Here is a 15,859-nt window from a genome sequence, read left to right as displayed (position 1 = left end):
GGGAGCAGTGCACTGTCGGAGGGGGTCAGCACTGAGGGAGTGCTGCACTGTCAGAGGGGGTCAGCACTGAGGGAGTGCTGCGATGTCGGAGGGGGCGGCGCTGAGGGAGCGCTGCACTGTTGGAGGGTGCAGCACTGAGGAAGTGCTGCAGTGTCAGAAGGGTCAGTGCTGAGGGAGCGCTGCACTGTTGGAGGGTGCAGCACTGAAGAAGTGCTGCACTGTCAGAGGGGGTCAGCGCTGAGGGAGCGCTGCACTGTTGGAGGGTGCAGCACTGAAGAAGTGGACATGCTCCCACTGAAGAGGGAGTGCTGCAATGTCAGGGGGTCAGCGCTGAGGGAGCGCTGCACTGTTGGAGGGTGCAGCACTGAAGAAGTGCTGCAGTGTCAGAAGGGTCGGTGCTGAGTGAGCGCTGCACTGTCGGAGGGGGTCAATACTGAGGGAGTGCTGCACTGTCGGAAGGGGTCAGCACTGAGGGAGTGCTGCACTGTCAGAGGGGTCGGTGCTGAGGGAGCGCTGCACTGTCGGAGGGGGTCAGCACTGAGGGAATGCTGCACTGTCAGAGGGGTTGGCGCTGAAGGAGCGCTGCGATGTCGGAGGGGTCGGTGCTGAGGGAGCGCTGCGATGTCGGAGGGGGGCAGCACTGAGGGAGCGCTGCAATGTCGGAGGGGTCGGTGCTGAGGGAGCAGTGCACTGTCGGAGGGGGTCAATACTGACGGAGTGCTGCACTGTCGGAAGGGGTCAGCGCTGAGGGAGCAGTGCACTGTCGGAGGGGGTCAGCGCTGAGGGAGCAGTGCACTGTCGGAGGGGGTCAGCACTGAGGGAGTGCTGCACTGTCAGAGGGGTCGGTGCTGAGGGAGCGCTGCAATGTCAGGTGAGGTGGTGCTGACAGGGCGCTGAACTGTTGGCAGTACTGTCTTTTGAATGAGATGTTAAACTAAGGCACTCTCTGCGCTCTCAGGTGGATTTAAATGATTGCACGGCACTAGCTGTTCAAAGAAGAGCAGGAGAGTTCTCCCTGGTGACCTGGAGCTAACATTTATCCCTCAACCAACATCACTAAAACAGATTATCTGGTCATTACCTCATTGCTCTTTGTGGGAGCTTGCTGTGTGCCTCTCAACATTACAACAGTGACTACACTTCAGAAGCCCATCATTGGCTGTAAAGTACTTTGTGACATCCTGAGGTTGTGCATAAACCTATCAATCACTTTGGCGATTTGGAATTAAATGGGGTGCTTGTGGCAAATACTTGGAATGAGTTGCTGCTTCCTCTGACTCAGTCTCTCTCTTGTTTCTTGCAGTCGTATTGCTTGAAGGTGAAAGAAATGGATGATGAAGAATACAGCTGCATAGTGAGTGATCGCAGGAGAGTCTGACAGCCTCTCGTGCTGACTGACCTGACTTCTTGTGAGCAGCTTGTGTTGAGGAGGCTCACGATGTGTGTGGAGCTGATCGGAATTAAGAATATGAATGGATTCAGATACTGGCAATAATGTCACTGTACAGAGTGTAAAGCTGTGGACTATCTAAAGCAGGACACATCGTTCACTCAGGGCCAGAGGCAACACTGAGAAGGGGGTGATATGCACCGGTGGGAGGAGCCTCTGCTGCACTGGGGACAGTCGTGGGAGGGGCCTTTGCTGCACTGGTGGGAGGGCTCTCTGCTGCACTGGGGACAGTCGTGGAAAGGGCCTTTGCTGCACTGGTGGGAGGGGTCTCTGCCACACTGGGGAGGGGTCCCTGACGCAGTCAGACAGAGGGGCCCCTGATGTGCTGGTGGGAAAGGGCCTCTGGCACAGGGCACTTGGGCGAGAGGCCTCTGATACACAGAGGGCTGGGGTCTCCCGTGCACTGGAACCCACTGGGTTCCCCCTCTGCCCATTTTTAACCAGAGGTTGTGCTGCTGTGTCTTTGTCTGAATTGTTGTTGTCCATTATTGTCTGGGGCGGCACAGTGGCGCAGTGGTTAGCACCGCAGCCTCACAGCTCCAAGGACCCGGGTTCGTTTCTGGGTACTGCCTGTGCGGAGTTTGCAAGTTCTCCCTGTGTCTGCGTGGGTTTCCTCCGGGTGCTCCGGTTTCCTCCCACACGCCAAAGACTTGCAGGTTGATAGGTTAATTGGCCATTACAAATTGCCCCTAGTATAGGTAGGTGGTAGGGAAATATATAGGGACAGGTGGGGATGTGGTAGGAATATGGGATTGGTGTAGGATTAGTATAAATGGGTGGTTGATGGTCGGCACAGACTCGGTGGGCCGAAGGGCCTGTTTCAGTGCTGTATCTCTAAACTAAACTAAAACTAAACTAAACATTATACAATGTGTTGGAGTGTTTAACCTGTCTCTCTGCTTGTCGGCCTTCCCTAGGCTCTGCAGGAGCCTCTATACCGAGTTGGCACTGGAAACTATGAATATCGTTTGATCCTCCGCTGTCGCCAGGAGGCCCGAGCACGCTTCGCCAAGATGAGGAAGGATGTTCTGGAAAAAATCGAACTTTTGGACCAAAAACATGGTTAGTTCTAACTTGCCCAAGTCCGTTTCTCTTTGTTTTGGCAAATTTGTACATCTTGGGTCAGGTAGGTTCTCCTGGGTCAGGTGTGTGGCAGTGTTGGGTCAGGTATGTGGCAGTGTTGGGTCAGGTGTGTGGCAGTGTTGGGTCAGGTGTGTGGCCGTGTTGGGTCAGGTGTGTGGCAGTGTTGGGTCAGGTGTGTGGCCGTGTTGGGTCTGGTGTGTGGCAGTGTCGGGTCAGGTGTGTGGCAGTGTTCGGTCTGGTGTGTGGCAGTGTTGGGTCTGGTGTGTGGCAGTGTTGGGTCAGGTGTATGGCAGTGTTGGGTCAGGTGTGTGGCCCTGTTGGGTCAGGTGTGTGGCAGTGTTGGGTCAGGTGTATGGCAGTGTTGGGTCAGGTGTATGGCAGTGTTGGGTCAGGTGTGTGGCCGTGTTGGGTCAGGTGTGTGGCCGTGTTGGGTCTGGTGTGTGGCAGTGCCGGGTCAGGTGTGTGGCAGTGTTGGGTCTGGTGTGTGGCAGTGTTGGGTCTGGTGTGTGGCAGTGCCTGGTCAGGTGTGTGGCAGTGTTGGGTCTGGTGTGTGGCAGTGCAGGGTCAGGTGTGTGGCAGTGCCTGGTCAGGTGTGTGGCCGTGTTGGGTCAGGTGTGTGGCCGTGTTGGGTCAGGTGTGTGGCAGTGTTGGGTCAGGTGTATGGCAGTGCCGGTTCAGGTGTGTGGCAGTGCCTGGTCAGGTGTATGGCAGTGCCGATTCAGGTGTGTGGCCGTGTTGGGTCAGGTGTGTGGCAGTGTTGGGTCAGGTGTATGGCAGTGCCGGTTCAGGTGTGTGGCAGTGCCTGGTCAGGTGTATGGCAGTGCCGGGTCAGGTGTGTGGCAGTGCCTGGTCACGTGTGTGGCCGTGTTGGGTCAGGTGTGTGGCAGTGTTGGGTCAGGTATGTGGCAGTGTTGGGTCAGGTGTATGGCAGTGTTGGGTCAGGTGTATGGCAGTGCCGGGTCAGGTGTGTGGCAGTGCCTGGTCAGGTGTGTGGCAGTGCCTGGTCAGGTGTGTGGCAGTGTTGGGTCAGTTGTATGGCAGTGCCGGGTCAGGTGTGTGGCCGTGTTGGGTCAGGTGTGTGGCAGTGCCTGGTCAGGTGTGTGGCAGTGTTGGGTCAGGTGTGTGGCAGTGCCGGGTCAGGTGTGTGGCAGTGCCTGGTCAGGTGTGTGGCCGTGTTGGGTCAGGTGTGTGGCAGTGCCGGGTCAGGTGTGTGGCAGTGTTGGGTCAGGTGTGTGGCAGTGCCGGGTCAGGTGTGTGGCAGTGCCTGGTCAGGTGTGTGGCCGTGTTGGGTCAGGTGTGTGGCAGTGTTGGGTCTGGTGTGTGGCAGTGCCGGGTCAGGTGTGTGGCAGTGCCGGGTCAGGTGTGTGGCAGTGCCGGGTCAGGTGTGTGGCAGTGCCTGGTCAGGTGTGTGGCAGTGTTGGGTCAGGTGTGTGGCAGTGTTGGGTCAGGTGTGTGGCAGTGTTGGGTCAGGTGTATGGCAGTGCCGGTTCAGGTGTGTGGCAGTGCCGGGTCAGGTGTGTGGCCGTGTTGGGTCAGGTGTGTGGCAGTGCTGGGTCAGGTGTATGGCAGTGTTGGGTCAGGTGTATGGCAGTGTTGGGTCAGGTGTATGGCAGTGCCGGGTCAGGTGTGTGGCAGTGCCTGGTCAGGTGTGTGGCCGTGTTGGGTCAGGTGTGTGGCAGTGTTGGGTCAGTTGTATGGCAGTGCCGGGTCAGGTGTGTGGCAGTGCCTGGTCAGGTGTGTGGCCGTGTTGGGTCAGGTGTGTGGCAGTGCCGGTTCAGGTGTGTGGCCGTGTTGGGTCAGGTGTATGGCAGTGTTGGGTCAGGTGTATGGCAGTGCCGGTTCAGGTGTGTGGCAGTGCCGGGTCAGGTGTGTGGCCGTGTTGGGTCAGGTGTGTGGCAGTGCTGGGTCAGGTGTATGGCAGTGTTGGGTCAGGTGTATGGCAGTGTTGGGTCAGGTGTATGGCAGTGCCGGGTCAGGTGTGTGGCAGTGCCTGGTCAGGTGTGTGGCCGTGTTGGGTCAGGTGTGTGGCAGTGTTGGGTCAGTTGTATGGCAGTGCCGGGTCAGGTGTGTGGCAGTGCCTGGTCAGGTGTGTGGCCGTGTTGGGTCAGGTGTGTGGCAGTGCTGGGTCAGGTGTATGGCAGTGTTGGGTCAGGTGTATGGCAGTGTTGGGTCAGGTGTATGGCAGTGCCGGGTCAGGTGTGTGGCAGTGCCTGGTCAGGTGTGTGGCCGTGTTGGGTCAGGTGTGTGGCAGTGTTGGGTCAGTTGTATGGCAGTGCCGGGTCAGGTGTGTGGCAGTGCCTGGTCAGGTGTGTGGCCGTGTTGGGTCAGGTGTGTGGCAGGGTTGGGTCAGGTGTGTGGCCGTGTTGGGTCAGGTGTGTGGCAGTGCTGGGTCAGGTGTGTGGCAGTGTTGGGTCAGTTGTGTGGCAGTGTTGGGTCAGGTGTGTGGCAGTGCCTGGTCAGGTGTGTGGCAGTGCCGGGTCAGGTGTGTGGCAGTGCCGGGTCAGGTGTGTGGCAGTGCCTGGTCAGGTGTGTGGCAGTGTTGGGTCAGGTGTGTGGCAGTGCTGGGTCAGGTGTGTGGCAGTGCCGGGTCAGGTGTGTGGCAGTGCCGGGTCAGGTGTGGTTCTCTCTGGTCATTTACTATAGGTATAGAGCAGGATGGAAGTAACAGTGTCAGCTGTGGCTCAGTGGGTCGCTCCCTCACCTCTGAGTCAGGATGTAGTGGCTTCAAGTCCCACTTGAGACTTTTTTTTTAGAGATACAGCACTGAAACAGGCCCTTCGGCCCACCAAATCTGTGCTGACCATCAACCACCCATTTATACTAATCCTACACTAATTCCATATTCCTACCACATCCCCACCTGTCCCTATATTCCCTACCACCTACCTATACTTGGGACAATTTATAATGGCCAATTTACCTGTCAACCTGCAGGTCTTTTGGCTGTGGGAGGAAACCGGAGCACCCGGAGGAAACCCACGCAGACACAGGGAGAACTTGCGAACTCTGCACAGGCAGTACCCAGAATTGAACCCGGGTCGCTGGAGCTGTGAGGCTGCGGTGCTAACCACTTGAGCACAAAAATGTAGCAAAAGGAAATCGAATGGGTACATGAGGAAAATAAACTTGCAGGGCTACAAGAATAGAGTGTGGAAATGGGTCTGATTGGATTTCCCTACAGAGAACTGGCATGGAGTCGATGGGCCGAATGGCCTTCTGTGCCACAATGACGGTATGACACTTCAGTGCAGTTCTGAAGGAATGCTGCACTGTTGGAGGTACTGTCCTTTAGATGAAAGCTGCTTTCTCAGGTGGGCATTAAAGATCCCATGGCACGATTCGACTTGGCACTGTCCCAGCCAATATTTATCACTTATGTTATTTTATTATTTTAAGTTATTTTCACCAGATCCCTCCCCCCATCTGACGAGCTTGAAGCCCGAATGACAGCCCTAACTATCTTTTCTGCAAGGACACTGGTCCACTCCTGTTCGGGTGGAGCCCATCCTGGTGGTACAGCTCCTTCCTATTCCTATACAGTGCCAATGAAATGAAACGAGTGAAATGGAACTCCTTCCCAGACCAGTCTGTCAGCCAGGTGCTCACCTTTCTGATCTGCCTATCAATCAGCCAATTAGCACCTGGCTTTGGTCGTAGTCCCAAGGTTAACACCTGTGAGGGCCTTTTTTTTTAAAGTCATTTCTGGAAATTCCCTTTGCAGGACCTCCTCCCTTTTCTCCCTATGTCATTGATTCCAAAATAGTCCACAACGACTAGAAGATTCTCTACAGTTGCTCCATGATATCCTTTACCTTTGCACCAGGTAGGCAGCACACCATTCTGGACTCTGTCTTGGCTGGACTCTCAGTCTCGGCTGCAGAGAACGCTATGTATCCCTTTAATTATAGAATCCCCTATGACTACAGCCTTTCTATTCTGTTCTTCGCTCCCCTTGGACTGCCTCCTGGTCCATGGTGCCATGACAGGCTGGGCTTGTATTTGCTGGAGTTTAGAAGAGAAAGAGGCGACTTGATTGAAACAAAGAAGATCCTGAGGGGTTTTGACAGGGTGGATGTGGAAAGGATGTTTCGCCTTGTGGGAGAATCTGCAACTAGGGGTCCCTGTTTAAAAATAAGGGGTTGCTCATTTAAGACAGAGATGAGAAGAAATTATTTCTCTCAGAAGGTCGTGAGACTTTGGAATTCTCTTCCTCAAAAGGCAGTGGAAGCAGAGTCTTTGACTATTTTTAAGGCAGAGTAGATAGATTCTTGATAAGCAAGGGGGTGAAAGGTTATCAGGGGTAGGCGGGAATGTGCAGTCAAGGTTACAATCAGATCAGCCATGATCTTGTTGAATGGCGGAGCAGGCTCGAGGGGCCGAGTGGCCTACTCCTAATTCGTATGTTCGTATGTTTAATCAACATCGCAGATTATTCAGTCATTGCTGTATGTGGGAGCTTGCTGTGCACAAATTGGCTGCCGCATTTCAAAGAACAAAGGACAGTACAGCACAAGAACAGGCCATTCGGCCCTCCAAGCCTGCGCCGATCATGATGCCAGTCTAAACTAAAACCTTCTGCACTTCCGGGGTCCGTATCCCTCTATTCCCATCCTATTCATGTATTTGTCAAGATGCCTCTTAAACGTCGCTATCGCACCTGCTTCCACCACCTTCCCTGGCAGCAAGTTCCAGGCACTCACCACCCTCTGTGTAAAAAACGTGCCTCGCACATCCCCTTTAAACTTTGCCCCTCTCACTTTAAACCTATGTCCCCTAGTAACTGACTCTTCCACCCTGGGAAAAAGCTTCTGACTATCCACTCTGTCCATGCCACTCATAACTTTATAAATCTCTATCATGTCGCCACTCCACCTCCGTCGTTCCAGTGAAAACAATCCGAGCTTATCCGACCTCTCCGCATATCTAATACCCTCCAGACCAGGCAATATCCTGGTAAACCTCCTCTGTACCCTCTCCAAAGCCTCCACATCCTTCTGGTAGTGTGCAACCAGAATTGTACGCAATATTCCAAATGTGGCCTAAATAAGGTTCTGTACAGCTGCAGCATGACTTGCCAATTTTTATACTGTATGCCCTGACCGATGAAGGCAAGCATGCCGTATGCCTTTTTGACTACCTTATCCACCTGCGTTGCCGCTTTCAGTGATCTTTGGACCTGTACGCCCAGATCTCTCTGCCTGTCAATACTCCTAAGGGTTCTGCCATTTACTGTATACTTCCCACCTGCATTAGACCTTCCAAAATGCATTACCTCACATTTGTCCGGATTAAACTCCATCTGCCATTTCTCCACCCAAGTCTCCAACCGATCTATATCCTGCTGTATCCTCTGACAATCCTCATCACTATCCGCAACTCCACCAACCTTTGTGTCGTCCACAAACTTACTAATCAGACCAGCTACATTTTCCTCCAAATCATTTATATATACTACAAACAGCAAAGGTCCCAGCACTGATCCCTGCAGAACACCACTAATCACAGCCCTCCATTCAGAAAAGCTACCCTCTGTCTTCTAAGACCGAGCCAGTTCTGTATCCATCTTGCCAGCTCACCTCTGATCCCGTGTGACTTCACCTTTTGTACTTTTTTTCACCTTTCCTACGTTACGACAGTAAGTACACTTCATTTGTACTTCATTGGCTTTAAAATGCTTTGGGAGGTCCGGAGGTCGTGAGTGGCGCTATAGAAATGCAAGTCTTTCTTTTATCAGATGAGACAAACTGCAGCAACAGCACAACCCTTCAAGAAATCGATAGGGTTAGAGTGCCTCCTGTGCTGTAACCATTCTCTGATTCTATCTGTATTAATAGTCCAACACAGAAAGAGGCTGAGCTGGATCCAGATCTAGAAGATGCAGTGACTAGGTAATGGAAGGGCAAGAGAATAACCAGGAAAAAGTGGCCTTAATGTAATTCGGTTTGATATAAAATTGAGTAGAGAGCAATCAAAGTGATGGTAGTTACTGGAACAAGCCCAACTCAGTGAGGTAAATAGGGCACTGGACCAGAGACTGCAGATTTACAAGGGAAAGCGTTCAATCAGAAAGTGATTCAGTTATCAACTAGACTCATTCCCACAAGAAGTAGAGGGAAGGCAGCAGCTCCTTCAGGTACTTGAGCAATTAAAATGAGGATAAAAGTGACATGACCAATTTGGTGCTTTTAGCACAAAAGAAGCTAGATAGTCTCTCCCCAGTCTCACTCGTGTCTTAATCCTAACCTCTAATCCCAGTCTGTCTTTACCCCCAGTCTCCAAACCCACCCTAAAATACCATCCCTTCAATCTCCTTTTACACCAAATATTGTATCTACACATGGTACATAAAGTTAGAGAAGCAACAACAGAGGCACTATTACACATATATAAAAATACATTAGAGAAAGGAATAGTACCAGAGGACTGGCAGACAGCTATTGTGATTCCTGCATTTACACAGGGAGATAGAGCAAGTTTGGGGAAACAGTAGACCAATTAGCTTAACATCGGTAGTAGGAAAGATAATGGAATCTTTACTCAAAGCTGTAGTAGAAAAACATCTAGAAACTGAAAATATAATAAAGAATAATCAGCACAGATTTCAAAATGGAAGGTCAGGCTTGACCAACCTTATTGAATTCTTTGAAGAGTAACAGAAATGGTGGGCAAGGGCATTAGACGTAATATATTTGAATTTCCCAAAGGCGTTCAATAAGATACCACACAGTAAACGCATGACTAAGGTCAGAGCTTGTGAAGTCAGGGACAAGTAGCAGAATGGATAGCAAGCTGGGCTACACAGAAAACAGAGAGTAGCGGTTAAAGGTACTCAGACTGGAAAAAGGTGGGAAGTGATGTTCCACAAGGGTTGTTTCTGTAAGTTCTATGTATACACACCCTCTCAGACCCCTTTGTATTTCACCCCCCCCCCCCCCCCCACCCTGTGCCCTCACCGCTCTGTGTTGAGTCTCATTATGGTCTGTTCCAACTCTCAGTGCAAGACATCGTGTTCCAGCTCCAACGCTTTGTCTCCGCTATGTCCAAGTACTATGATGAGTGTTACGCCGTCTTAAAAGATGCTGACGTGTTTCCCATCGAGGTCGACTTGACGAAAACAATGTTGAACTACAGTCCAAAGGATATTTACACAGATGCAGATGAAGAGGAAGAGAAGGAGAACGAGGAAAATGGAGAGAAACTATTTGATGATGAATAGAATTTATTTTCCTGCTTGGACGGGGATTTGAGTCCCTTTACACTAAATCAAGACAGAATGTGCTGTGTATAGTTGGAGTGATGATCTGTTTTATTTATGTCTCAAATGGACACAACCATTAATCCCCATCAGATTCTTGAGATAAATACAAATATTTTATGGGCATGCCCTTTTGTGCAGGTGTTTGGTTGTATTAATGTGTCCTGTTCAGTGTATCCTTTCAGTCTGAGTCTCTAGAAGTGGGGTGTGGAGATCAGCTTGGAGCAGCAGTTACCTGGAGATCCATTACTCAGGTCTTTGTAACTGTGACATTGCCCTGTACACATGTAAGAAGCTAACAGTGCTCAGGGTCCTTGGCGTCAAATTAACCCTGTTATCACTGAGGGGTGTGATATCAGACTCAGTCTTCCCCCATCACATGAGGATCTAGCACACTGGTTACCATGGGCATGATCTCCCCTGTTGTGATGTGTAGTCACGCACTGAACCAATACAGGAGGGTTTCCACTATCCCAGAGTCATATCATCCACACAGTTTATACATCACCAGGAAAACAACTGGGCTATAACTGTGTTACCCATTGATTTCAATATTCTAGGCTGTGTGTTACACATTGACTTCGATATTCTGGGCTGTGTGTAACACATTGATTTCGATATTCTGGGCTGTGTGTTACACATTGATTTCGATATTCTGGGCTGTGTGTTACACATTGATTTCGATATTCTGGGCTGTGTGTTACACATTGATTTCGATATTCTGGGCAGTCCGTTACAGATTGATTTCGATATTCTGGGCTGTGCGTTACAGATTGATTTCGATATTCTGGGCTGTGTGTTACTCATTGATTTCGATATTCTGGGCTGTGTGTTACACATTGATTTTGATATTCCGGGCTGTGTGTCACACATTGATTTTGATATTCTGGGCTGTGTGTCACTCATTGATTTCGATATTCTGGGCTGTGTGTTACACATTGATTTTGATATCTTGGGCAGTGTGTTACACATTGATTTTGATATTCTGGGCTGTGTGTTACACATTGATTTTGATATTCTGGGCTGTGTGTTACTCATTGATTTCGATATTCTGGGCTGTGTGTTACACATTGATTTCGATATCTTGGGCAGTGTGTTACACATTGATTTTGATATTCTGAGCTGTGTGTTACACATTGATTTTGATATTCTGGGCTGTGTGTTACACATTGATTTCGATATCTTGGGCAGTGTGTTACACATTGATTTCGATATTCTGGGCTGTGTGTTACACATTGATTTTGATATTCTGGGCTGTGTGTTACACATTGATTTTGATATTCTGGGCTGTGTGTTACACATTGATTTTGACATTGTGGGCTGTGTGTTACTCATTGATTTCGATATTCTGGGCTGTGTGTTACACATTGATTTTGATATCTTGGGCAGTGTGTTACACATTGATTTTGATATTGTGGGCTGTGTGTTACACATTGATTTTGACATTGTGGGCTGTGTGTTACTCATTGATTTCGATATTCTGGGCTGTGTGTTACACATTGATTTTGATATCTTGGGCAGTGTGTTACACATTGATTTCGATATTCAGGGCTGTGTGTTACACATTGATTTTGATATTCTGGGCTGTGTGTTACACATTGATTTTGATATTCTGGGCTGTGTGTTACACATTGATTTTGACATTGTGGGCTGTGTGTTACTCATTGATTTCGATATTCTGGGCTGTGTGTTACACATTGATTTTGATATCTTGGGCAGTGTGTTACACATTGATTTTGATATTCTGGGCTGTGTGTTACTCATTGATTTCGATATTCTGGGCTGTGTGTTACGCATTGATTTTGATATCTTGGGCAGTTTGTTACACATTGATTTTGATATTCTGGGCTGTGTGTTACACATTGATTTCGGTATTCTGGGCTGTGTGTTACACATTGATTTTGATATTCTGGGCTGTGTGTTACACATTGATTTTGATATTTTGGGCTGTGTGTGACACATTGATTTCGGTATTCTGGGCTGTGTGTTACACATTGATTTTGATATCTTGGGCTGTGTGTGACACATTGATTTTGATATTCTGGGCTGTGTGTGACACATTGATTTTGATATTCTGGGCTGTGTGTTACACATTGATTTTGATATTCTGGGCTGTGTTACACATTGATTTCGATATGCTGGGCTGTGTGTTACAGATTGATTTCAATGTTCTGGGCTGTGTGTTACTCATTGATTTTGATATTCTGGGCTGTGTGTTACAGATTGATTTTGATATTCTGGGCTGTGTGTTACTCATTGATTTCGATATTCTGGGCTGTGTGTTACACATTGATTTTGATATCTTGGGCAGTGTGTTACACATTGATTTTGATATTCTGGGCTGTGTGTTACACATTGATTTTGATATTCTGGGCTGTGTGTTACTCATTGATTTTAATATTCTGGGCTGTGTGTTACACACTGATTTTGATATTCTGGGCTGTGTGGTACACATTAATTTTAATATTCTGGGCTGTGTGTTACACATTGATTTTGATATGCTGGGCTGTGTGCTACACATTGATTTTAATATTCTGGGCTGTGTGGTACACATTAATTTTCATATTCTGGGCTGTGTGCTACACATTGATTTTAATATTCTGGGCTGTGTGGTACACATTAATTTTAATATTCTGGGCTGTGTGTTACACATTGATTTTGATATTCTGGGCTGTGTGCTACACATTGATTTTAATATTCTGGGCTGTCTGCTACACATTGATTTCGATATTCTGGGCTGTGTGTTACTCATTGATTTCGATATTCTGGGCTGTGTGTTACACATTGATTTTGATATTCCGGGCTGTGTGTCACACATTGATTTTGATATTCTGGGCTGTGTGTCACTCATTGATTTCGATATTCTGGGCTGTGTGTTACACATTGATTTTGATATCTTGGGCAGTGTGTTACACATTGATTTTGATATTCTGGGCTGTGTGTTACACATTGATTTTGATATTCTGGGCTGTGTGTTACTCATTGATTTTGATATTCTGGGCTGTGTGTTACACATTGATTTCGATATTCTGGGCTGTGTGTTACACATTGATTTCGATATCATGGACAGTGTGTTACACATTGATTTCGATATTCTGGGCTGTGTGTTACACATTGATTTTGATATTCTGGGCTGTGTGTTTCACATTGATTTTGATATTCTGGGCTGTGTGTTACACATTGATTTTGACATTGTGGGCTGTGTGTTACTCATTGATTTCGATATTCTGGGCTGTGTGTTACACATTGATTTTGATATCTTGGGCAGTGTGTTACACATTGATTTTGATATTCTGGGCTGTTTGTTACACATTGATTTCGATTTTCTGGGCTGTGTGTTACACATTGATTTTGATATTCTGGGCTGTGTGTTACACATTGAATTTGATATTCTGGGCTGTGTGTGACACATTGATTTCGGTATTCTGGGCTGTGTGTTACACATTGATTTTGATATCTTGGGCTGTGTGTTGCACATTGATTTTGATATTCTGGGCTGTGTGTGACGCATTGATTTTGATATTCTGGGCTGTGTGTTACACATTGATTTTGATATTCTGGGCTGTGTTACACATTGATTTCGATATGCTGGGCTGTGTGTTACAGATTGATTTCAATGTTCTGGGCTGTGTGTTACTCATTGATTTTGATATTCTGGGCTGTGTGTTACAGATTGATTTTGATATTCTGGGCTGTGTGTTACTCATTGATTTCGATATTCTGGGCTGTGTGTTACACATTGATTTTGATATCTTGGGCAGTGTGTTACACATTGATTTTGATATTCTGGGCTGTGTGTTACACATTGATTTTGATATTCTGGGCTGTGTGGTACACATTAATTTTAATATTCTGGGCTGTGTGTTACACATTAATTTTAATATGCTGGGCTGTGTGTTACACATTGATTTTGATATTCTGGGCTGTGTGCTACACATTGATTTTAATATTCTGTGCCGTGTGGTACACATTAATTTTAATATTCTGGGCTGTGTGTTACACATTGATTTTGATATGCTGGGCTGTGTGCTACACATTGATTTTAATATTCTGGGCTGTGTGTTACACATTGATTTTGATATTCTGGGCTGTGTGCTACACATTGATTTTAATATTCTGGGCTGTGTGGTACACATTAATTTTAATATTCTGGGCTGTGTGTTACACATTGATTTTGATATTCTGGGCTGTGTGCTACACATTGATTTTAATATTCTGGGCTGTGTGCGACACATTGATTTCGATATTCAGGGCTGTGTGTTACTCATTGATTTCGATATTCTGGGCTGTGTGTTACACATTGATTTTGATATTCTGGGCTGTGTTACACATTGATTTTGATATTCTGGGCTGTGTGTCACTCATTGATTTCGATATTCTGGGCTGTGTGTTACACATTGATTTTGATATCTTGGGCTGTGTGTTACACATTGATTTTGATATTCTGGGCTGTGTGTTACACATTGATTTTGATATTCTGGGCTGTGTGTTACTCATTGATTTCGATATTCTGGGCTGTGTGTTACACATTGATTTTGATATCTTGGGCAGTATGTTACACATTTATTTCGATATTCTGGGCTGTGTGTTACACATTGATTTCGATATCTTGGGCAGTGTGTTACACATTGATTTTGATATTCTGGGCTGTGTGTTACACATTGATTTCGATATTCTGGGCTGTGTGTTACACATTGTTTTCGATATCTTGGGCAGTGTGTTACACATTGATTTCGATATTCTGGGCTGTGTGTTACACATTGATTTTGATATTCTGGGCTGTGTGTTACACATTGATTTTGATATTCTGGGCTGTGTGTTACACATTGATTTTGACATTGTGGGCTGTGTGTTACTCATTGATTTCGATATTCTGGGCTGTGTGTTACACATTGATTTTGATATCTTGGGCAGTGTGTTACACATTGATTTTGATATTCTGGGCTGTGTGTTACTCATTGATTTCGATATTCTGGGCTGTGTGTTACGCATTGATTTTGATATCTTGGGCAGTTTGTTACACATTGATTTTGATATTCTGGGCTGTGTGTTACACATTGATTTCGGTATTCTGGGCTGTGTGTTACACATTGATTTTGATATCTTGGGCAGTGTGTTACACATTGATTTTGATATTCTGGGCTGTTTGTTACACATTGATTTCAATTTTCTGGGCTGTGTGTTACACATTGATTTTGATATTCTGGGCTGTGTGTTACACATTGAATTTGATATTCTGGGCTGTGTGTGACACATTGATTTCGGTATTCTGGGCTGTGTGTTACACATTGATTTTGATATCTTGGGCTGTGTGTCGCACATTGATTTTGATATTCTGGGCTGTGTGTGACGCATTGATTTTGATATTCTGGGCTGTGTGTTACACATTGATTTTGATATTCTGGGCTGTGTTACACATTGATTTCGATATGCTGGGCTGTGTGTTACAGATTGATTTCAATGTTCTGGGCTGTGTGTTACTCATTGATTTTGATATTCTGGGCTGTGTGTTACAGATTGATTTTGATATTCTGGGCTGTGTGTTACTCATTGATTTCGATATTCTGGGCTGTGTGTTACACATTGATTTTGATATCTTGGGCAGTGTGTAACACATTGATTTTGATATTCTGGGCTGTGTGTTACACATTGATTTTGATATTCTGGGCTGTGTGTTACACATTGATTTTGATATTCTGGGCTGTGTGGTACACATTAATTTTAATATTCTGGGCTGTGTGTTACACATTAATTTTAATATGCTGGGCTGTGTGTTACACATTGATTTTGATATTCTGGGCTGTGTGCTACACATTGATTTTAATATTCTGGGCCGTGTGGTACACATTAATTTTAATATTCTGGGCTGTGTGTTACACATTGATTTTGATATGCTGGGCTGTGTGCTACACATTGATTTTAATATTCTGGGCTGTGTGTTACACATTGATTTTGATATTCTGGGCTGTATGCTACACATTGATTTTAATATTCTGGGCTGTGTGGTACACATTAATTTTAATATTCTGGGCTGTGTGTTACACATTGATTTTGATATTCTGGGCTGTGTG

At 46.8% G+C, this 15,859-nt stretch overlaps 1 protein-coding gene across 1 annotated transcript in view; it reads left to right on the top strand.

The window, feature by feature from the left end:
* pick1 (protein interacting with prkca 1) overlaps nucleotides 1-9,912 on the top strand; it is a 47,695-nt gene extending 37,783 nt beyond the window's left edge. Inside the window, exons 11-13 of the mRNA XM_068019963.1 lie at nucleotides 1,304-1,354; nucleotides 2,368-2,512; nucleotides 9,529-9,912. Of these exons, the coding sequence (XP_067876064.1) occupies nucleotides 1,304-1,354; nucleotides 2,368-2,512; nucleotides 9,529-9,749 (417 nt within the window). The 3' untranslated portion in view covers nucleotides 9,750-9,912. The remainder of the gene's footprint in view (nucleotides 1-1,303; nucleotides 1,355-2,367; nucleotides 2,513-9,528) is intronic.
* Nucleotides 9,913-15,859: the final 5,947 nt, after the last annotated feature.

Source organism: Heterodontus francisci, chromosome 41, assembly GCF_036365525.1.
Source record: "Heterodontus francisci isolate sHetFra1 chromosome 41, sHetFra1.hap1, whole genome shotgun sequence".
Classification (NCBI taxonomy): Eukaryota; Metazoa; Chordata; class Chondrichthyes; order Heterodontiformes; family Heterodontidae; genus Heterodontus; species Heterodontus francisci.
Note: the sequence above shows the minus strand (reverse complement) of the source record. Positions and strands in the feature narration are given on the sequence as shown.